Below are 20,993 nucleotides of genomic sequence, written 5' to 3'. Positions count from 1 at the left end.
ACAACTGTTTCAAAAGGCTTGAATTCAGTAACTTTCTTTTCCTGTTTCTTTTTAATTTTTATGGGTACATAGTAGGTGTATGTAGTTATATACATGAGATATGTATGTATATATAGTCTGTTTGTTTTTTTGAGACAGAGTCTCACTCTGTCACCCAAGCTGGAGTGGAGTAGTGCCATCTTGGCTGTCTGCAACCCCTGCCTCCTGGCTTCAGGTGATTCTCAAGCCTCGACCTCCCAAGTAGCTGGGATTATAGGTGCCTGCCACCACGCTTGGCTAATTTTTTGTATTTTTAGTAGAGATAGGGTTTCACCATCCTGACCAGGCTGGTCTCGAACTTCTGACCATAAGAAATCTGCCCACCTTAGCCTTCCAAAGTGCTTGAATTATAGGCATGAGCCACCATGGCTGGCCTGTGATATTATATTTTGATACAGATATTCAATATATAACAATCACACATAGGGTATATGGGTTCCTATATTTTTATTGCTGAGTAATAATGATATTATCTGTTTTTAGATCTCTGAATAAAATATAGTCTTTCAACTTTCTTTGCTTGAATTACTTTTTTGCATGAATTTAACACAATTTTTTGTTATCTTTCAATAAATGAAGGAAAAGTATAGTGAGCTTTCAAGAGAGATTTCTTCGTTTGTCTGCAATAATAGTCACACAGTATATTTTGTAATGTATTGCTCATTTTAATCTCATACATTTATCCAGTATTGTTCTTAAAGTGAGCTGTTTCCATGCTTTCTTATCCATATTTAAGGTGGCTTAGTATTATAACTTTAATTTCTTTTGAAACTATCTAACCAAAATCAGAACCTAATAATATGATATATTTTTGAGTTAAATGAAAGGAATATTTTAATTTTTTTTCATTAATATAACCCTAATATCCTTTAGTTTGGAACTTCTTCAGTTTGGAATCAATGACAGTTATGTAAATGAACAGTGAAACACATAGCAGCAAAAGAAATGCTGTGATTTTATAAATATATTACAAATAAATTAGTAATTACATGTTTGGAATAATTCAGTGTTGTAACAATAGATATATATGTACAATTTCTAAACAGCCGTACACCAATGAAGAAAAAATTACTATATTTTGTACCTTCTGTCAGGGAATGAAAGGCAGAGAGATCTGTTATATGTTAAAATGTTATATATTTTACTTTAAATTGAACTATAATGTGGACCAGGGGAGTAAAAGCTTTTACTGAAGTGTAGAGATATATAACTCTTTTGTATAAGATCTTGTAGTAAAAATGGAAAGTTAAGTGGTTGCCAAATACAAAATCCAGGAGATGCTTGTTGTACACAGTGTCCTTGGCTAGCATGGTAGTTGATTTGACTGTGTTTTTCAAACTTGAGTCTAACATAAATTGTTTCAAGGAAAAAAATTCAAAAGACCCTGAAATTGACTAAGATATTTAGTTTGTAGCTCTTTAAAAAATTACAAATCTGATAGTGCATATCCAAATATACATTTTAATACAAATTGCAAATTTGTAAATTAAATATTAATAAGGCCGCAAAGTCTATTACATTAATGTTAGCTATTTAATATGGAAGATAGACATATTTTGCTATGGTGATGGTTCTTTGATGTTTTCAGGTGATGAGGTAATTGTCCCACTCCTTTTTTCTATTACAGCCAGTGTTCTCTTCTGAGAAATGTCATTTAAAAAACCTTTTTTAATTCTTTTTTCATTAGTCTATGGCAGTTCAAATACTACTTGTCAGTAATTTGCTTTTACACTACTAAGAGCAAGAATTTCAGAACAAGAATTCTAAAAGTCGTCTTAGAATACCTACATGCCTGAAGGGATTGCTTTCACCTGCCTTTTTCCCCAATCTTCTAAGTTTGAGAAGCACTGGGACTTGAGAAATAGCTCTGACCCTTCATTTATTGGAATGATCTGTTTTGATGTTGGGAGAAAAACTGGTCTTCTGATGAGGCTGTGAGGCCAGTTTAAAATGCTCCATCTTCCTCCTCTTTTGGGGAGAGATCACTCTTTCTCTTTGAGCTCTCCAGCTTTTATTGTAACTTACTTTTGACTATACTTACTCACCTTTCCTCATGTGATTGTGCCTAGATTAAAGGCATCTTGAGGACAGAAATATGCTTTCAAATTGACCACTCAGTTAACACCTGCTGATTTTAAAGGTCAAATCAGATGAATATTCCTTTTTGCTTTGCAGTAAAACCAGTCTAGTCAAACTGCATAACACTAGTAACAGATGACTTTATTGAGATTAATTCTGTCCTCAAGTGTTAAATATACACAAAGAATGTGAAAAATGCTTCAAAGTAAGTGTTTCTTGGCAGCCAGGAAGGGAGCTGTACCCCTATTTTGATTATGTGGTTTTACGAGAATATACCGGTTTTATGTAATTTAATCATTTTCAGTTGGGAGCTCTTTGAGGGCTTAAAAAAGTAAACTGCAGAACTATTTTGAAATTAACACTAATACATGATTCTAAGGCATTTTTTGAGCCAATAGGACTATCCATCATAAATTGTTTAAAATCTCATTGTGAAATTAAATCATTTTAATGAAATGTAATCCTAGAAAATAAGGATTTACGATTGTCAGAGGCATTTAATCATCTTTACCTAACTCTTTGTATTTATTCTTAGTCATTTTATCCCTTTCCATTTAGACACATACAGGAGAAAAGGAGAAAATCTGCCCATACTGTGGCCAGAAATTTGCCAGCAGTGGTACACTCAGAGTTCATATCCGGAGCCACACAGGTATGGAGACTGTAATTAGACTAGTGATAAAAACCACTTAGAGAAATCACATGCTTCCAAGACAGGAAATGTTGTAATAGTACACATATCTTCCATATTAAGTATTAATCTTGGCTGTTTTCTCTCTCTTAAAGCATTGTAAAATCCAGTTTTTTCATCTAGAAGAATTTATAATAAGTATATTTTCTCAAACTAAGTAAAACATGTAAAGTAGAAATAACATTTTTAAGGTTTGATTGTGATATAACTGTGATTAACTTCTATACAATTCTAATGGATGGAATTAGAGTAACAGCTTCACTTTTTATAGATAGTTAAGGGCATCGACTTGATTTATAATCCTTCCTGTAACTCATGTCAAATGTGGCCTTTTTACCTCAGAATGTTGCTTGAATGCTGTAGGATTTTATTGGGTACCAGGGTAGGTGATGTGAATGTAATATCTGTTATGTCACGGATTGCTTCCTAAAGGGCCCCCTTCTTTTCTTACCACTTCCTGTGTAATTTCTCCAATAAAAGAAAGCCGTGTCCTAGTGAAGGGTGAATGAACAACTAAATATTCTTGAAAGAGCCTTGACTGGATTTTACCTATCACGTAGATAAGCCCTTGAAAAAGCCTTCAAAGAATACAATTAGTTTTGATAACCAGATGATTTTACATTAGTCTGGAAACTTTTTCCAGTAGCTAGACTCTAATTACATGAAGAACTAGGTGACTGGATTATACCGCTGAAGCGTCATCTTCAAGGGCCATAGTATTTGGCTTTCTTTACCTTTGAATCCTCAGTACCTAGCTCAATGTCTAGCCTAATAACTGCATTGTCAATGGAGAAATGTTAAAGTAGGCCAAAGAATCAATACAGTGAATGTTAGGTATTAGTGGATGAAAGGATAACCTTGGAGCATAATTTTTAACTTTCTGACTAAAGTTAAAAGACATGGCCAGCTTAGTATTTTTATCTTAGAATAGGTACTTAAATACTTTTAAATGAAACACATAACCAAGAACAGATAACTGTGGAATAATGGGTGCTCTAAAGAAGAAAAGGAAGGTTTTTCTTAATTAGAAGTCATCTAGAGAAAGTGAGGCTTTCTGAATCCAGTGTTGCAGAAGCAGAGAGCAGCAAAGTGAAAAGTAGAGAGCAGCACATAGGAATGAGCAGCAGAGAGCCACGTTGAGGGCAGGTGTAGTTAAAATTGTGCTAATGGCCGCTGGCACCAGTAACTGATAACACAGAAGTAAGGAGCTAATGAAGAGGGAACAGAGAGTTCTAAAGTTCCTGGGCAGCCCTGCAATCTAGTGGTATAATCCTTGATGTCACTGGGCAGCCCTGTTTTATGTGTATTTGTGGCTGTGTGGAGTTAGGATGGGGTAAGGGCAAGGGTGAAGTCAACAGCCCTTTACTCTGATATCGGTGATTCTTAGAAGATATCTTTGTGTCAGGCTTAGTTTGCTTAGCAGATTTCATGCTATATTAGAGGGCATGTACATATAATTTGTATATGAGAGGAGGGCAAGTAGGGAATAGGATATGTGTATTATATATACATATCAGAATAGTACATTTATAGGAATGCCCCAATACATGATGTAATTGTGTTATATTTGGTATAGTGTATTTTTAAAAGGCAGGGACTTACACTGTTTAGAATGCATTAAAACATAGGTACCAGCACAGAAAATATGAACCCAATAAAGTAGAACCCTTGATTATTCAAAATAATTTCATCCTTGAGGATATTGAATGCCTACATTTTATTTTACTCATAGTACAGCTAGGCAGTGAAAAAGAATAAAGCCCTTAAACTAGTAATTGTTCATAAAATTTTAATTATTATTATCATTCACAAAATGACAATGATAGGATTTTTATAGTTCCAAAAATACTCCCCGATAAAACTGTTAAATATACATCATGCTTTTTGTTGTCTTATGTTCTGTATTATATATAATTTAAATTGTATTCTAAACTCCACATCATTTTATGTGTCATTTGGTTATTTATTGTGCACATGAGTCTGGGCCAAATGTTGTACAGATTCTGGTTTATTAAATGTGACTTCTGATCAAGAGAACTGGTCATCTAAATTCAGACAGCAATGCTAAGGCACAATGAACTAACGCATACAATTTGATTGATAGGTAAAGAAATTATATATAAATATATGTGTGTGTGTGTGCATATATATACGTATGTGTGTGTATATATATATATATATAGAGAGAGAAAGTGCTGTATGTATTTGCACAAAAATTGTATAATTCTAATTGTTTAGCTATTTACTTATAACTAGATTTTTCTATTTAAAATAATTACTATACTTTTGCATTTTTTCTCATTTTACACTTCTTCTTTAGGTTCTTTTGATGTCAAGCCTGTGCCCTCAGTGACCCACTGCCTAGTAGTGTGGATGGGGTTGTGCTGTTAGTGGTTGGTGTCTGGCATCTGGGCCTCCGTAACAGCCTGGCACAAATTTGTTTTCCTGCATGGACAAATGATGCTTTTGCTTCTCTTTTATTTGCTTTGTCCTGTTCCTCAAATGATAAGTATCCATTTGCCCTCCCAAGCTACAGCCTGGTTCAGTAATTACATGGTTTTATGCAGTTATTTCACTGGTATGAGAGCAGAGCTCCGAATATTTTGATTCTGTAAATTCAGTGTTTTCTTCTCCCTGTATTAATTTTCCTTATGAAGTCACCTGGTTTTATATAGCTGTTTCTCAGTGCTAGGTGTAGCAATTTATGAGTGTGCTATCGCATGATAAAGGTGATGGTCATGACCTATTCTTCAGGAAGTATTTAGTTATACATTATTTAGTGAGGACACAATGAAGTGGTGAGGACCATGAGTGAGGGCGGGGTAGGGACAGTCAGGAGAGGACAGCTGATGCAGCCTCTGTGGAGCAGTGTTCTTTGGATCAGTGACGCTCATGTTGTGGCCTTATCATTCCATCATTCTTAAAAATAGTTGAGGACTTTGGAAAGCTTTTGTTTATGTGGGTTATAACTATTTGCCATATTAGAAATTAAAGCTATTTACCATATTAGAAAATGTAAAAATATTTACTTGTTAATTTACTAAAAATAGCAATATCATACCCATGATATGTTAGCATACGTATTTTTATAGAAAATATGTGCATTTGCCAAAATAGGAATCATTTAGTGTGAAAGGAGAAGTTGTTTTACATTTCTGAAAGTCTGTCTGGTTTAAGAGGAGACAGCTGGATTCTCATATCTGTTTCTTCATTCATCCTGCTGCAATATGTTCTTTTGATTGCATAATTTGAAGAAAATCTGGCCTCACGGATAAGTAGTTAGAAAGGGAAGGTATTTTAATAGTTGTCAAATAATTTTGGATGTTATTACAGTGGATGATATTACCTTGGATATTATTACTGCACTAAACCTCAAAAAAGGCTGATGTTTTTAAAGGCTTATTGTTGTGTGGAACCTAAAATTATCTCAGCGAGCTTTGCCTATTCTGTTACAGTAAAATCAGTTGGTCTGTGTTGCACTAAGAAAGATCTTTTACCCATGCATTATTCTGTAACATCATCATGTTACAGATAAATTGGAAAATATTGACTCACTAAGTTATGCAGATCTTTTACTTTTTACTTTACAGGATGATATATTAATATCATTGCTGATCTCATTAAATCACCTAAAAATTCAGAAGCCTTCAAGCAATTGGTAGCATTCTAAATTTTGCTTGACTGCTGTAATTCCTATATTTAATAAAAATTCCTATCATTTCCTTTTTTCTTTATTTTTTTAAAATGACAGGCTTAATTCTTTTATTTTCAAAGAACAAGCATTCACAAAATGTTTAATAGCCATAATTTGTCAGTCATTTTGTTTCATATAAAAAGGATGGTTCATGAAAAAAACTGCCAGGTCATCTCACAACTCAATTACTTAAGTACTTTTCCTTGAGACAATTTTCATACGTCAGTATGCGCTACAAGTACTTTCCAAAAATCAAAAATTGATTTCCAAATATCAAACAGATGATACACAAAGGTTATAACTTAATAAAATTACTATGTTTTACTTTATCATGGATATACTCAAGTGAAATTTGCGTTTATTTCTACTGTGAGTTTGTGGCTGTGAAGACTACAGTGACTAGTTATTACAAATTGAGGTCACTAACAGTTACTAGTTTTACTCACCATTACTTTTATACTATTAGTGTAAATGTCAACATGGTGAAACAGACAAATAATGTAACAGTAATGTTATGAAAGTAGTTTTGACCTTGCAGACCTTCTAAAAGAGTCTTGGGGATTCTCAGGAGCACTCAGGCCATGTTTGGGGAACAAATACTCTTGATGGGCCCTGGCCAACGATTAATACCTAGGAAAATGCAGTATGTGTGAAATGTGTGTTGGCCAGTGTGAATAAGATCCCAGCTGACAGGCCATTCTGTTTAACTGGGGCCATTTCTCTCACTTGATTTCTCAGACTGGTATTGCTTCCAACTGTTGCTGCGGCATTCTTGATAATATATTTTCAAGCTTTTGCCACTGCTGCTGCTGCTGCTGAAACATGTTAATATCCATTGGCATTGCCTTTGCTGCAAAAGTCAGTTGATGAGTAGGTTTGCCAACTTTGACTCTACTTTCGCATAGGAACTGTTCACTGTTGAGTTGATATTATTATGTTTATTACTGTAAATAGAAAAACATTAAGGCTTTCTAAATTTGGGCTTACTTGTTGATATATTATAGAACTTAACTCTAAAACTTGCCTGCAGATAGCAAAAGATAGAAATTTGATAAAAGATTACCCTATCATTAAGGTTTTTGCTGATATTTGAAATTATATAGTCAGGATTCAGGGGACTCTGGGTTCTCATGAGATTAAATAACTTTCCCACCTAGAGAGTTGCCCTGCTTAGTAGAAACAGATCTCAGTGTTTCCTGTTATGCCCTTCTTTGCTATAAGAGTCAGTCTTGCATAACAGAAAGAGCAGGGGCTTTGGGATAGCTGACTTGAATTCAAATCCTAGCCCTTGCTACTAAGCAATCATATATTTTTGAGCCAATTTCTTAATCTCTCTAAGCCCCATAGTACATTTTTTTGTGAAGAATAAATGAAATCTTGAATATAAAATACTTAGTGCTAGTTCATAGATGGCCAGTTCATTGTCATTAAGTATGGTTTCTAAAATTCTTGTATTATATTGCTCCTTGTTAAGACTATTTTTCCAAAGTTAAATGAATTGTGTGTATTAACATACAGTGGCAAGCCTTTACTGAATGATATAACTTACGTTATTTTCTACTTTTCTTCTTAGATTTTCTTACAGGACATCATACTGAGGATTTTCATGTTTAATACCTTTCCCTTTTATTTCTTCCAACTTTATCAAGATCTTAAATTGTTGAACATGCTGAAATTTTCATAACTAACTTTTGAAGGTATAATCTTGGTTGACTTTTGATAAGGAATTAACTTGATATCATGGTGTTTGCCATAATTATAATCATGGATTTTCTTAATATATTAATTTGGGGAAAATGCATTTCAGATGGCTATGTTCCTGATTAAGATTTTTTTTTTAAGTCTAAGCCGTCTTTTTAATACATGTTTAAAGGATAACTCAGTTGAAAAAATGTTTTTGGTGGTATTTGAAATTCTGACCTGTGTATGTCCTACCAATTTCTTCCTTGAAATTAAACCATAGTAACCTCCAAAATACTCTTGGTAAATTGTTTGCCTTGCCATATAAAAACTTGTCTTTGGCTTTTAATATTTGTACTGCCTTCTTTATTAGGCATAAGTCCAAAGTATGCTTGATTCCTAAGTCTGAAAAGAGGTTACAGGCAATAATGCTTGTTTTATAAAAATAATATTGTTCTTTTCCTTGAAAAATTGTTTATAATGGCAAATTTGGAAAAGATCCTACAAATTTAACATTGAAAGAACTCGTAATTTATAGTGTATCCATAAATAGTAGTAGAATTATATAGGTAAAATTATATAGGTAATAAAAGTGATATGGATATATACTAATTAACATGAAAAGAAATGAGAAAGATAAGTTACAAAAACAGAAGGATATTCTTCTTGTAAGAATAAAGTATTTGTATTAAAAAAACTGAAAGGTTGTCTACTACATTATTAACTGCTTTTATTTTTGTATGTTGTAAATATGGTTAGTTTTAATTTTATGATTTTCTGTTTTCTAATTTTTATAATTTTTCTTGTATAATACAAATATTTAGAGTGTATATCATGATTGTGCAGGTAACTGTTATAAGATTTGTGCTAAAATATTTAGGTGTGAAACTTCTCTGCATCATATTCTCAAATGGACAAGGAATAAGAAGTGCATATAAAAATACATGTTAAAAATGAGAAGTGAGAAGGAGAAAGCAAATTTGGTCAAAAGTTAAGAAATGTTAAACCTAAGTGGGTCTATACAGTGTTCACTGTACTATTCTTTCAATATTTCCTTATGTTTGAAATTTTCGTATTTAGAAATAAATAGGGATGTTTTATTCCAATGAGAACAACTGTGTAGATGCAGCTGCCACCTAAGTGGAGCAGAGAATTGTTCCTTGAACATCCAGCTTCGTAGTTCAAGTCTTGTGCACATCTCCCCCAGAGGCTGATTCTTTCAATAGGAAGACTTCTATTTCTTAAATATAAGCAGATGTTTTGTTGTTTTGTTTTTGTTTTCTTATACTATACTGCTTAGAGAAAACTCAGAGTCTTCTGAAGAAGCTGAATGTTATTATTTCATGCTTCATCCTTCTTGAGGATGCTAAATTCATCCCCTTGAAAAATGAATCCCATGAAATTTGCTATTTTTATGGGTTTTTCAGATATTTTCTTTGAAATGCACTGGAAAGTATTCGTAAGCCTTACCACAGTTTAAATAATTGATAAGGCTCGCTGGGTCATTTTATTATCCTACTTAAAACCTTTCAGTGGCTTCCCCTTGCCTGGAACAAAATGAATGCCCCAGACTTTTCTCACGAGACTTATCAACTACCAACCCCTCACTGTTTACATTCCAGGCTGCTTACTGGCCTTCTTTCACTTTTCTCAAGTCTCCAGTTACATGTTACTTTCTCCTTGACGTGTTCCCTGACCTGTCCCCTACCCCTGCCTTGTTAGGTTGGCACTTCCATGCTCCTTTACTCTCCTCAGCACAGCCCCTTTCTGATTGCCTGGACCTGTGGCCATCTTCAGTAGTCTGTGGGTTCTCATCTCTCTTAGGGCCATGTGTGTAACTGATACCTTACTTTTTACCATTCAGCGCACTGCCTGGCTTAGAGAAAGAACTTGTGAATGCTTGTGCAATAGGTAAAATAACTTACAAGTGGGTTGTAGTACCTGTGAGATAGTAAAAAGGATACATGGCTTCAGAGTGAGAAGTTCCAGATTTAAATACGAATTTAGTTGACCATAAAATCATTTTTCATATACAACCTACAAAAATCTGTTGCATTCACTTCAAGAAGTAAGCAAATGCTAAACTCCCCAATCTAGGAGCTGGACCCACCCACATTTTCTTTCCTTTCCATTTTTTATCATGTTGCTTTGTCATGTAGTTGGTGGGAAAACAAACCGTATAAGAAATGATAATTAATAACATAGTTCAAGATCTAGCTCACCAGTGCCCATAAAGCTACAATGCTTAAATGAGGGAATAAAGAATAATATGTGGTCAACCAGCACCAAACTTACTGTTTGATTTCAGCTTGGAGTTTCCTAGTTTTTAAAGTTTCTCATTAGAAAGAAGGTAGAGGAAATTGGTTCTGACAAATGTCCTGTTTTGTTTGACAAGGGTGAGTTTGTACTACTGGAGCTGGAATAATTTCAAATAATTGTGTAGTACATTATAGCCTTTTGAAGTTGTGTAGCAAATCTCATCTAGTAGAGATCTGGGGGCTCTTATGGTTTATTATATGTAAATATCTCTCCAACTATATTATACAGTATACTGTGCTTATCAGTTTCCATGACTAGCTTCTAAGCTGAAGGACAGGGTGCATCAGACTCACCTCTTTAATCTTTAAACTTGTGGAAAGAGGACATGTCTCTCAAATACAGTATCAAAATTAATCCTTTCATAGCCATTGAAAGGATTCAACCATTTCTGGGACCATTCTCATTTTCTAGATGAAGAAGCTCAGATTCAGAGAAGCAAATGACCTGTGTACTATCAAGGTAATAAAACCCAAGTCTTTTGACTTCAAATTCTGTTTTATCCCTCTTTTTTTTTTTATTTATAGCTATTATAATTACCTCAAGAATTACAAAAATGCTATAAGTTCCCCAGTATAAAAGATAAGGAAATAAATTATAAAAGTCTTATATCATTTCAGTACTATGAAAGTTTTATGCTTTAGGGCCAAATGATGCTTTTGTTTATTGATTGATTTTTTCACATTGTTTTAATCTGTTCTCACCCTGCTAATAAAGACATACCCAAGACTGGGTAACTTGTAGAGGAAAGAGGTTTAATGGACTCACATTGTGAGGGAGGCCTCACAATCCTGGCAGAATGCAAAGGAGGAGCAAAGTCACAGTTTACATGGTGGCAGGCAAGAGAGCATATGCAGCAGAACTCCCCTTTATAAAACCATCAGATTTTGTTAGACTTATTCGCTATCATGAGAACAGCATAGGAAACGTTGCCTCCGTGATTCAGTTATTTCCCACTGGGTTCCTCCCATGACAGGTGGGAATTATGGGAGCTACACTTTGAGATTTGAGTGGGGATACAGCCAAACCATATGACACATTCACATGTTCATTTTTTCCTAGGCATCTTTATAGTGGGTAGTAACGTACAGAGAAAATAAAGATTGAATTTAGATTTACTAAATTTTCCTCTTTTTATTTCCAGGAAATGGTTAGTAATTGGCAGTTGGACCTTTGAATATACTGCAGTGCGATGAGATTTTTATGGAGTTAGTCTGTTAATCCCATACCAGTATGCCTGAAGGCGTCAATTTAATTTTGTTTTTACAGTATTCAACCTGTCTATCAATAATTTGGGAAATCAAATCTCTTTTTTATGGTATCAAATAACACTCAGTTTTATGAAGAAGAAATAAGACTCCAGTTTATGGTTTTTCCTTCCAATTTGCTAATTGGCATTTTTCAACATTTCCTGTCCAGTACGTGATAGCATTGTTTTATGGAGCATTAAAGGCAGTGTCCTTCATATATATTAATTTTTTAAAAACAAGTATTTTTGTTAATTGGCTCATGACTAATGGCCATTCTACAAGACAGTGATAAATTAGCTATTGGATTACTACCTGTTAGTTCTGGGAGGAATTTTACTATTTGTGTTTCCATTTTTTGTTGATTGATAGTGTCTAAAATTTAAAATATCCTCCAATTCCTTCATGTTATGATGGATTTTATCTTTCACTACCTTAAATAACCAACCAGCTGTATCCTTGCTTCCCCTTGCATCCTTGTTCCCATTGCCACCATCTTTTATTCACTCTCTAAAGTCCATTTATTCTGCACAGTTTGGTAATTAGAATGAGAATGCGACAAGTATGCACAAGGCATCTGCTTTTTTAGAATAAAAAAAATAATATTCTCGACTTTAGAAAGGAATTTCAGAAGTCTAGTTCAAGCCTCTTATTTGAACTAATGCCCAGTAAAGTGCAATCATTTGCCTAAGGTCATAGAACTTGCATGTGGTTCAGTTAGAACTAAACTGAGTCTTAAACTTTTTCCAATATATCACATTGCTGATATTTTTATTTCTTATTCTTTGACATACCCCCAACCCCTGCTGTTACCCTTAAACATACCATGGAACTACATACATTCCTTTCATCATGTTTGACAATATTTTCTTGTTGATATATCAACCAATTGAAGATAACCTTAACTTAGAAACTTCGAGGTCTATAGTTTGTTACCTATGGTCTAATTGAGAACTTAACTCCAGTTATGGAGAGATTTTCCTACCATAAAATTTGTACTTGTAGTACTTTGTTATTTAATGTCATCTTTACATCCAGAGTATTGATTCTGGGATCAGATTATGGGCTTCAAACTCCATTCTATTTATTTCCTTCTTGCATGAACATTCTGAGTTGGTTAATTTCCTTGAAACTTAGTTTTCTCATCTCTGATAAATGGAATAATAATAGTCCCAACTTCATGGTGTTGTTTTGAGGAAGAAATGAAGATATAAAATAACTTTACATAGTGCCTGCATGATGTAAGCATGTGATAGTGTGAGCTGTTGCTGCTAATGTTGCTGATGTGTTTATTTCTGTATTTTGTCCAGGTATTCATACTCCCTCGATATATCGTGTGACCCTCTATTCCCAGCATCATTATGCTTATCTTTTCATAAACTTTAGCTGCAGAATGTAGATCATCTATAGGATATAGATGAGAGTTTGCTGTCAAACCGGGTTGGTTTGGGGTGAGTGAATGTGCATGTACAGTGCGTTGCTGTCATTTTCATTGAAGGGAAATGTTCAGGACTGTGCCTGGCGGGCGGCTCTGTAATTTATCATCTGGCATCCAATGCTGGAACGACAGAGATGGCACTCTGTGGGTCAGCTGAAATAGTAGAGCACAGTCTCCTGTTGGTTTATAGCTTCTTAGGGTCAGTGAGAGCTGAGGTTAATTCAGCAAGGGAATCCACGGACTGTGACGTGAATTCCATCAGTTGTTCATAAATTATGAAAGAAATTCTAGGAACTGCTTTTGGATTTTTAAAGCTCTGGGCCAGAAGGTTAATTACTTGCTTACAGTTCCAACCAGCTTTCCATGTTAATAGATACCGGCTGTGTAGGCCCTTCTGTTCTAGGCTTGCTTGCACATTGTTATTTGAATATAGTAATAAATCACTGTCTTAGGAAATATGTAATTTTTTGGATAAATACCTACGATCAGCTTAGAAATAAAGAATTGGTATATTATTTGATTGTATTTGGATTTTAGCCACTGTTTTTCTTTTTTCTTGAATGCTTTTTTAAAGGAAATAATTTGCTTCTTTTAGAATATTTGTTCAACGTTATAAAAACAGTAGCTCTAAATAATTATAAGTATAGAACAATAATGAAAATTAATTAAAAATAGATGATTAATAAATTATAAGCACAAATGAAAATTTAAACATTTTAAAACAACATTTTAACACATTTTTAATAAGAATTAGATGATCTCCATATGTTGAGAGGGAACTTATTTTGCTATATTTATTTTCTAAGTATCTCATTACTAACATTAAACCAAATCAAATGTTCTCTTACCTGCAGATAATATAAGAATTAACAGAAACATTTAGTGTAGAACTGACATAGAAATAAATGATTGCCTTAGCATCACTCTTTAAAAGCTTCAGGTTTTCCCCAAGAAATATTTGAATAGAATTTTCTTATTCATAAGCAATATCTTGAACTGCATGTTTTTAGCTGTCTCAGTGTTATGTTGACACTTGAAATAATTTCTGATTCACAAACACATCAACGGAATGTACCCTTTCTTCCACTGTATTTTTTCTTTTTTTCTATACTCAGCTCCTTCTCAGTTGAGTTTGGGTTAATGACAAGCACATATAACAACTTAAGAGACAGACATTCATTTTGGCTTTCATTAGTAGTATGATGATCTATTTTTTCTTTTTTCAAAAACATCAAAGGCCCTATTTTTTAATGTAAAAATTATAGTGCTGAGTCAAAGTTTGTCATAGGGTGGATTAAGGGGCACAGAGTGAAGAGTGAGGGAGTGACATGTGTCCTAGAATATAATGCTATGAACAGTAACCAAATGAATTAATAATATAGTCACAGAGACTAATAAGATAGATTATGTAAAATATGCCTTCATTTACATAGTTCATATTTCTATCATTTCTTCATTTTTTTTTATATACTGGAATCCTCAAAAGTGATCATGGCCTAGTCATCAATTTACATCAACTGTTTCAACAGCTTTATCTATTGGTAAATTATTAGATAATATTAGTACCATACTCTATTAGACTTGGATCACCAACATTTTTCTTTAGGAAAGTAAAAGATTTGATTGCCTCTAATTTGTGATTTCTTCTGCCATTGCTACCATTTTTCCACCCAAGAACAACTCTCTGTTGTTTTGTTATGTTTCGTTTTGTTTTGTTTTTTGAGACGGAGTTTCGCTCTTGTTACCCAGGCTGGAGTGCAATGGCGTGATCTTGGCTCACAGCAACCTCCGCCTCCTGAGTTCAGGCAATTCTCCTGCCTCAGCCTCCTGAATAGCTGGGATTACAGGCACGCGCCACAATGTCCAGCTAATTTTTTGTATTTTTAGTAGAGACGGTGTTTCACCGTGTTGACCAGGATGGTCTCGATCTCTTGACCTTTTGATCCACCTGCCTCGGCCTCCCAAAGTGCTGGGATTACGGGTTCTGTGTTGTTTTTCTTCAGCACTATCCTTCTAGGCTGGGGAAGGTTTTATATCTTCTCTAGTTTTATGGGAGAGAGAATAATTTTATGGGTTTCTTACTATCAAAGTTACATACTCTTGATACTTCCTTTCTGGTACAATTTATAGGAATCTCCTCTGTGTGCAGGAACCTAAGGTTTAACTGCTTAGTTACTCCATAACCACTCTCCACCAACTATACACATAAATATTGAGTTAAATGAAAGTTTGGTAGAAATTCCTAAAAACAGAAAACTCCTGGTGAAATGATTGATAATTTTCTCACCAAATTCTGACTCCCTAACAACAAAACCAGATCAATGATTAACAACACTCCTTTCTTGACTTAAATTGTTCCTTACCATAGCAGTGTGGAAAACTCATGGAAGAGTTTTTGTTTGTGGGTCAGAACCTCGAAAACTTGGCCAGTGTCTGGATTGTTCAGATCTTTCTGCTATTTGTGGAACAGTCCCCTTGGCTTTTGCCAGCACTCACATCAAGACCCTCTATTGTCGTCTTGCTCCCTTAGACGAATCACATGTAATGGGGGCCATTTCTACACCTGGTTGGGTGAAGCAAGAGCATCCTGAGTAGAGGATCTTTTACTTTCTCTTCATTAACTTGTCTCTTTTTGTTCTGCATCTCATATTCTTATTCTTATTCTTTTTTTTTTTTTTTTCTTTTTCATCAGTAAAAATCACTTTTTGGTTGGCTCTCAACACATCCAGCCAATCTGGCTTTTTGTGATTTCAGACTGAAAAGTTTGTGAGCACATGGCTCTCCCTTTTTTTCCCTTCTTCCCAATGAACCTCATGTCTTTCAATTTGACATCTCTTCAGAAATGAGGGAGGGATACTGTGACTGTAAGATTCTTAAGGAAAATAATGCATCCTTTAAAGAAATAGATTTTGAAAAACAGACTTCATTTTTTTTTAATCAGATGATAAAAGTGTTTTGAAAAGTAAAGGTCTTCTTATTTGATTTTTACATTTTATTGCCCACTTTCTTATAACTATAAACTCTTTTACGCTTTTAAAAGTAGAATATCTCTAAATATTCAAGGAGTAAATGTCAAGTTCAAGTTTTTGTTGTCCTTCTTTCAAAGATGGTGTCCTTGGGTTTAACTTGTTTAGGTTAATTGAGATTCCTCAGAATTTGATTAATGGGAGCATTCCAACAGTAACAAGGTGGGGTTTGGTAAGGTCGGTGGAGTTTCATGGCTTTTTGCTGCAGGGAGAAAAAAGTATTTCAGTTCACAGAAAGGTGCCAAGAATGAACTTGAGCTACTCCTATTTGTCAGTGTAGCATTTCACTTCTCTCTGTGGTGTACTTCTAATTTATTAGATACTTCGTAAGTTGAAGGGATTCGAATGGTGAGGTTGGAAAACTAATTGGGTAGTGCTTTCACAATTACATTTTTGGTTTAATTTTCATTTAGAATGATTCAGTTTGCTGTTTCGTAACCATTTCCTAGCCTACAAAAGCAAAATAAGCCAGTCCCCTGATATTCATGGAGAAAAATGTAAAGTTCTTCTAAAGAATTCCTATATAATACATATATTTTAAAGTTCAACCATGTGGAACAATCTCAGAGTATTTTTCATGAAACATACATTTTTGAGGTTTGCTTTTTCACTTGAAAATGTTGCCATCTCTAAAACTGATTTTTGTTAGAAAACTCAAGTAAGAAGTAAAAGCTATGATTCTAAAATCTTTAAACATTATTTAATTTGGATTCATTGAAAATAAATGTGTATGACTTTATTCCATTTTAAATTACATTTTCTGTGTGTACATATTTTCACATTTTCAAGGAATTATGAGTTCTTTGAAATGTACATCAGTTTTCAAAATATACTGAATGACAAAAGTTAGTTATTAAAGTGCTTTTTGAAAATGGTTTATTTTTATATTAATTCAGATAATTAAATATATATACTATCTATTAAGCTTTGCTGCTTGTTTATAAAATGTTTCAAAGCATAGGGCACATTGGATGTACACTTCTTAAAAATTGTGGTAAAATATACATGACACATAATTTATCATCTTCACAATTTTGTACTTTTTAATCTTTAAGTTTGATCATGGTCATTATTAACATATTCAGTGTATTTAGTAACATGAACAAAAATTTGATTTCTGTGGCTTCTGCTAGAGTGATCAGATTCACTTCTTAAATTCATGGTATAATTTAAGAATATAAAAATTGAAGTAATTGACGAGGTTTTTCTTTTATTAATTTCATGTATTGTAAACATAGATTTTTCTAAAGGATTTGTGTCAAGATGCTGGATATTGAGGTGGTTACATAGCAGTAGATGGATATTCAGTGATTTAGTGGCTTTAGGATCTTTTTAAAATCATCAGGATTCATGTTATCCTAAGCTACCTTCACAAATTTTCTTAAGACGGTGTTTTAATATCAGTATGTTAATCTTTTGGTGGGGGCTAGAATTTTTCTGATGTCTTTAATTAAAATTATATTCCATAAAACAATGGTAACATCTATAAATTTTAATCTGAAAGGCATATGTTAAACTAGGATCTGATTTTGTCCTATTGCTTTTAGTCATACTTGCTAGTGGGTGGTTGTCGTCATGATACATTTTCCTTGTCAAAGGCTCAAGGTAGCTTGTTGGGGCCAGGCTGGGCTCAAGCGAGTAAGGTCTTCCATGTGGCATCCAGATGCTCCCTTTCATTACTGCTAGCTCCCTTTGGAAGGCTAGCTCCAGTTTTCTAGAGCTGTTTTCTGAATATCCTCCACACACATTTCAAATATTGTAGCTTTTAAGCTACTTCCATCTCAGGCATTCCAGCAGTGAGAATTTGGATACACTTCAAGCTGAGTGAGTTAAAATACCTCCAATTCAAAGATGAAGATCTAAAAAAGGTGTTCATGAATAATATTAGATTGGCATTAAGGAACTGCATTTATTCAGGTTTTTTTGTTTTGTTTTGTTTTTTGCCTTTTCTAATGACTTTAGCTAAGTCCTACGTCTGCCCACTTCTCCAGCCCAGGGATCTTTCTTAACACTACATTCTTGTTTTGTATAATTTATCAGTATCTGAAATTATCTTATATATTTTCTTTAACTTTTTCTTGTCTTTCTCATTACACTAGTAAAGTTGAAGAGACAGTGATTTTGTGAAACTATTCACAACTGCATTCTCAAAGCCCAGTACAGTAACTAGAAGATGGTATGTGCTAAAATATATATATATATAAATATATATAAATAAAAATATATAAATATTTTATAATATATAATTATAATTTTAATATAATTATATATTATATATAATGTATAAATATTTTTACTTATATATATAAATACATATCTATATTTTAAAATGAATAAATTAGCTTCAAGGATTATCCACTTTGTGGCACCTTTAAAAATCAACCAAAATCAACTTTTTATAATTACCATCATGCTTCTGTTTGTTCCTTGATGTGTTATTCAAAGAAAACACAGTGGCCTTCAGTGTTACTCAGTGTCAGCACATAATTTAAACCAAGAGATGCAAAGAACTTATCTATTTTTCTTTAGTTAAATGAGAAATATTTTGCTCTTATGTACACTTAAGTATTATTTATGCTGCTGTGTTGATTAAATCTATTTTATTAATCTAATGGCTAAATCTCATAGGATAGTATCTCATATTTGCCAATATTGTATTTCCCTTCTAAACATTAAAAGTGACTACCTGTACGTAGTTCTCAAGACACAGCTTAATATTATGTTAGTATTTGCATTCACTTGGGAACCGCTTTAAGACATAACACACATTCCTAACCTGCCCCCTGCTTTTTCCTGATGAGCATTGATAACCAAAAGAATGCTGGAATCTACCAGCCAGAAAGATCTGGTTAATGTTAACTGTTATTGTCAGAAGCAGAGCTTTCATCATTAACTTTAGAAAGCCTACCCCAATTTATACAAAATGTTTATGTGATGACATGAGGTTAAGAGTAGGTTCAAACTCTGCCTTCACTATATAAGAAGCTATGTAATCTTGAGCAAATTACTTATCCTTCTTGTGCCTTACTTTCTTCATTTGTAAACTAGGGATATGAATACTTAGATTATAATATTGTAGCAAGAATTAAAATTGCTAATGTGTGTTAAGCATTCTGAGCTGTAGAACAGAACCTAATAGACTCTATAAATTTCAGCTTGTTATTATTTCCCTTTAGATTTGTTTTTAGCTACTTTTTTGGCTAATTTTCAGATTAATTAATTTACATGTTAGAATTTGAATACTGTGACTAGCCTAAGCAAAATAAAGATAGTATCTAAATCTACCTGAGATATTAAAAAATAGTAGTTATTTGGACTTGGATCATATTGTACATCAGAGCCCACATACTGACAGTGACCTGTATTCCTAGAGTTGACTAAAATTGAAGGTAAGTTTTTGTTTTCCTCGGGATTATTTTATGTGTAGATGAAAATATTTCTTAGAAACATTCTTCACAGTAATTGGAAATAATGAAGGAAAATATTATATGCATAATGTGAAGAAAACCTAATAACAACTTATCTTTAATATGAAAATTAAGAAAATGACTTTAATAGTTATTAACATGTTGACTGTACAGGTAACCTTCAAGTTCAGATTGTGTGGGACAGCAGATAACTTTGTCCTTGTAGTCCAAAAGAGAGGGGGATTGCCCTAAACATCCTCCAACCAAGACGGTAGCAGTTTAATGTAGAGTCTAAACTGATTTGCAGACTACACACTATAGTTTTCAAATAAATTGCTTATAAAAGCCATTTACATGGTGATGCACTTTAAAGGTGGAGTACATTCTAGGATAGAATGAATGAATGGAGTTGTATTTACCCAAGTTTCCCAGATTTGTTGGCTCAGTGTTGTGAGAGATGGGACAGAAATACCAGTCATCTAGAGGTGCCAGTTTTTACTCTGAGTGGTATGTGTAGGCCCCATGGGCAGCAGATGTGTAGACATCAGTGATAAGAATAATTGCCACCATTATTAAGAATAGAATGCCGTCATTAAGAATAGAATGACAATGTTAATTTGTTAGGCTGTTGTAAGAAGATGTCGCCAACTGAGTGGCTTAAACAGTAAAACTGTGTCGTCTCTTGGTAAGTCTGTAAGTCTGGGATCAAGGAACTTGCGTGGCCATGCTGCCTCTGAAGGTGCAAGGGAAGGGTTTGCTCCAGGCCTCTCTCCTGGCTTCTGATAGTTCTTGGCTTGTGGCAGCATAATTCCAATCATCACATGGCATTCTCCCTGTATGTGTCTGTCTTCACAAGGCCGTCTTTTTATGAGGACATCAATCATATTTGATTAGGGGCCACACTACTCTAATAATGTTTGCAACACCCGAATTCTCAAGTAAGGCTACATTGTGAGGTGCTGGGGTTTAGGACTTAAACATATGAATTTGGTGTGGGAGGGCACAGTTTCATTCATAACAAGTGACCATATATCTATTGTCCCAGTTAAGACACTTATGAGAGTGAAAGGGAGTAATATTGTATTAGGGTTCTCCAGAGAAAAAGAACCAATAGGGTATGTATAGATACATTATATGTAGGAGATTGATTATGGGAATTGGCTTACACAGTTATGGAGGCCAAGAAGTCCCCTGATGTGCCATTTGCAAGAGACCCAGGAAAACCAGAGGTGTAATATATTCTGAGTTTGAAATTCTGCACCTCTGTCAGTTTGCTGAGAATGATGGTTTCCAGGTTCATCCATGTCCCCACAAAGGACCCAAACTCATCGTTTTTGATGGCTGCATAATATTCCATGGTGTATATGTGCCACATT

The 20,993-nt window shown here is 33.9% G+C and overlaps 1 protein-coding gene across 4 annotated transcripts in view; it reads left to right on the top strand.

Annotated features, from left to right (window-relative positions):
* PRDM5 (PR/SET domain 5) overlaps positions 1 to 20,993 on the top strand; it is a 220,907-nt gene that overhangs the window by 143,269 nt on the left and 56,645 nt on the right. For all 4 annotated transcript variants that reach the window (XM_017497574.2, XM_017497573.2, XM_037727504.1 and 1 more), the window contains one exon: positions 2,677 to 2,770. In XM_017497574.2, coding sequence (XP_017353063.1) covers positions 2,677 to 2,770 — 94 coding nt within the window. The remainder of the gene's footprint in view (positions 1 to 2,676; positions 2,771 to 20,993) is intronic.

This window comes from Cebus imitator, unplaced genomic scaffold, assembly GCF_001604975.1.
Source record: "Cebus imitator isolate Cc_AM_T3 unplaced genomic scaffold, Cebus_imitator-1.0 Scaffold233, whole genome shotgun sequence".
Classification (NCBI taxonomy): domain Eukaryota; kingdom Metazoa; phylum Chordata; class Mammalia; order Primates; family Cebidae; genus Cebus; species Cebus imitator.
This window is presented reverse-complemented; position numbering and strand designations above follow the sequence as displayed.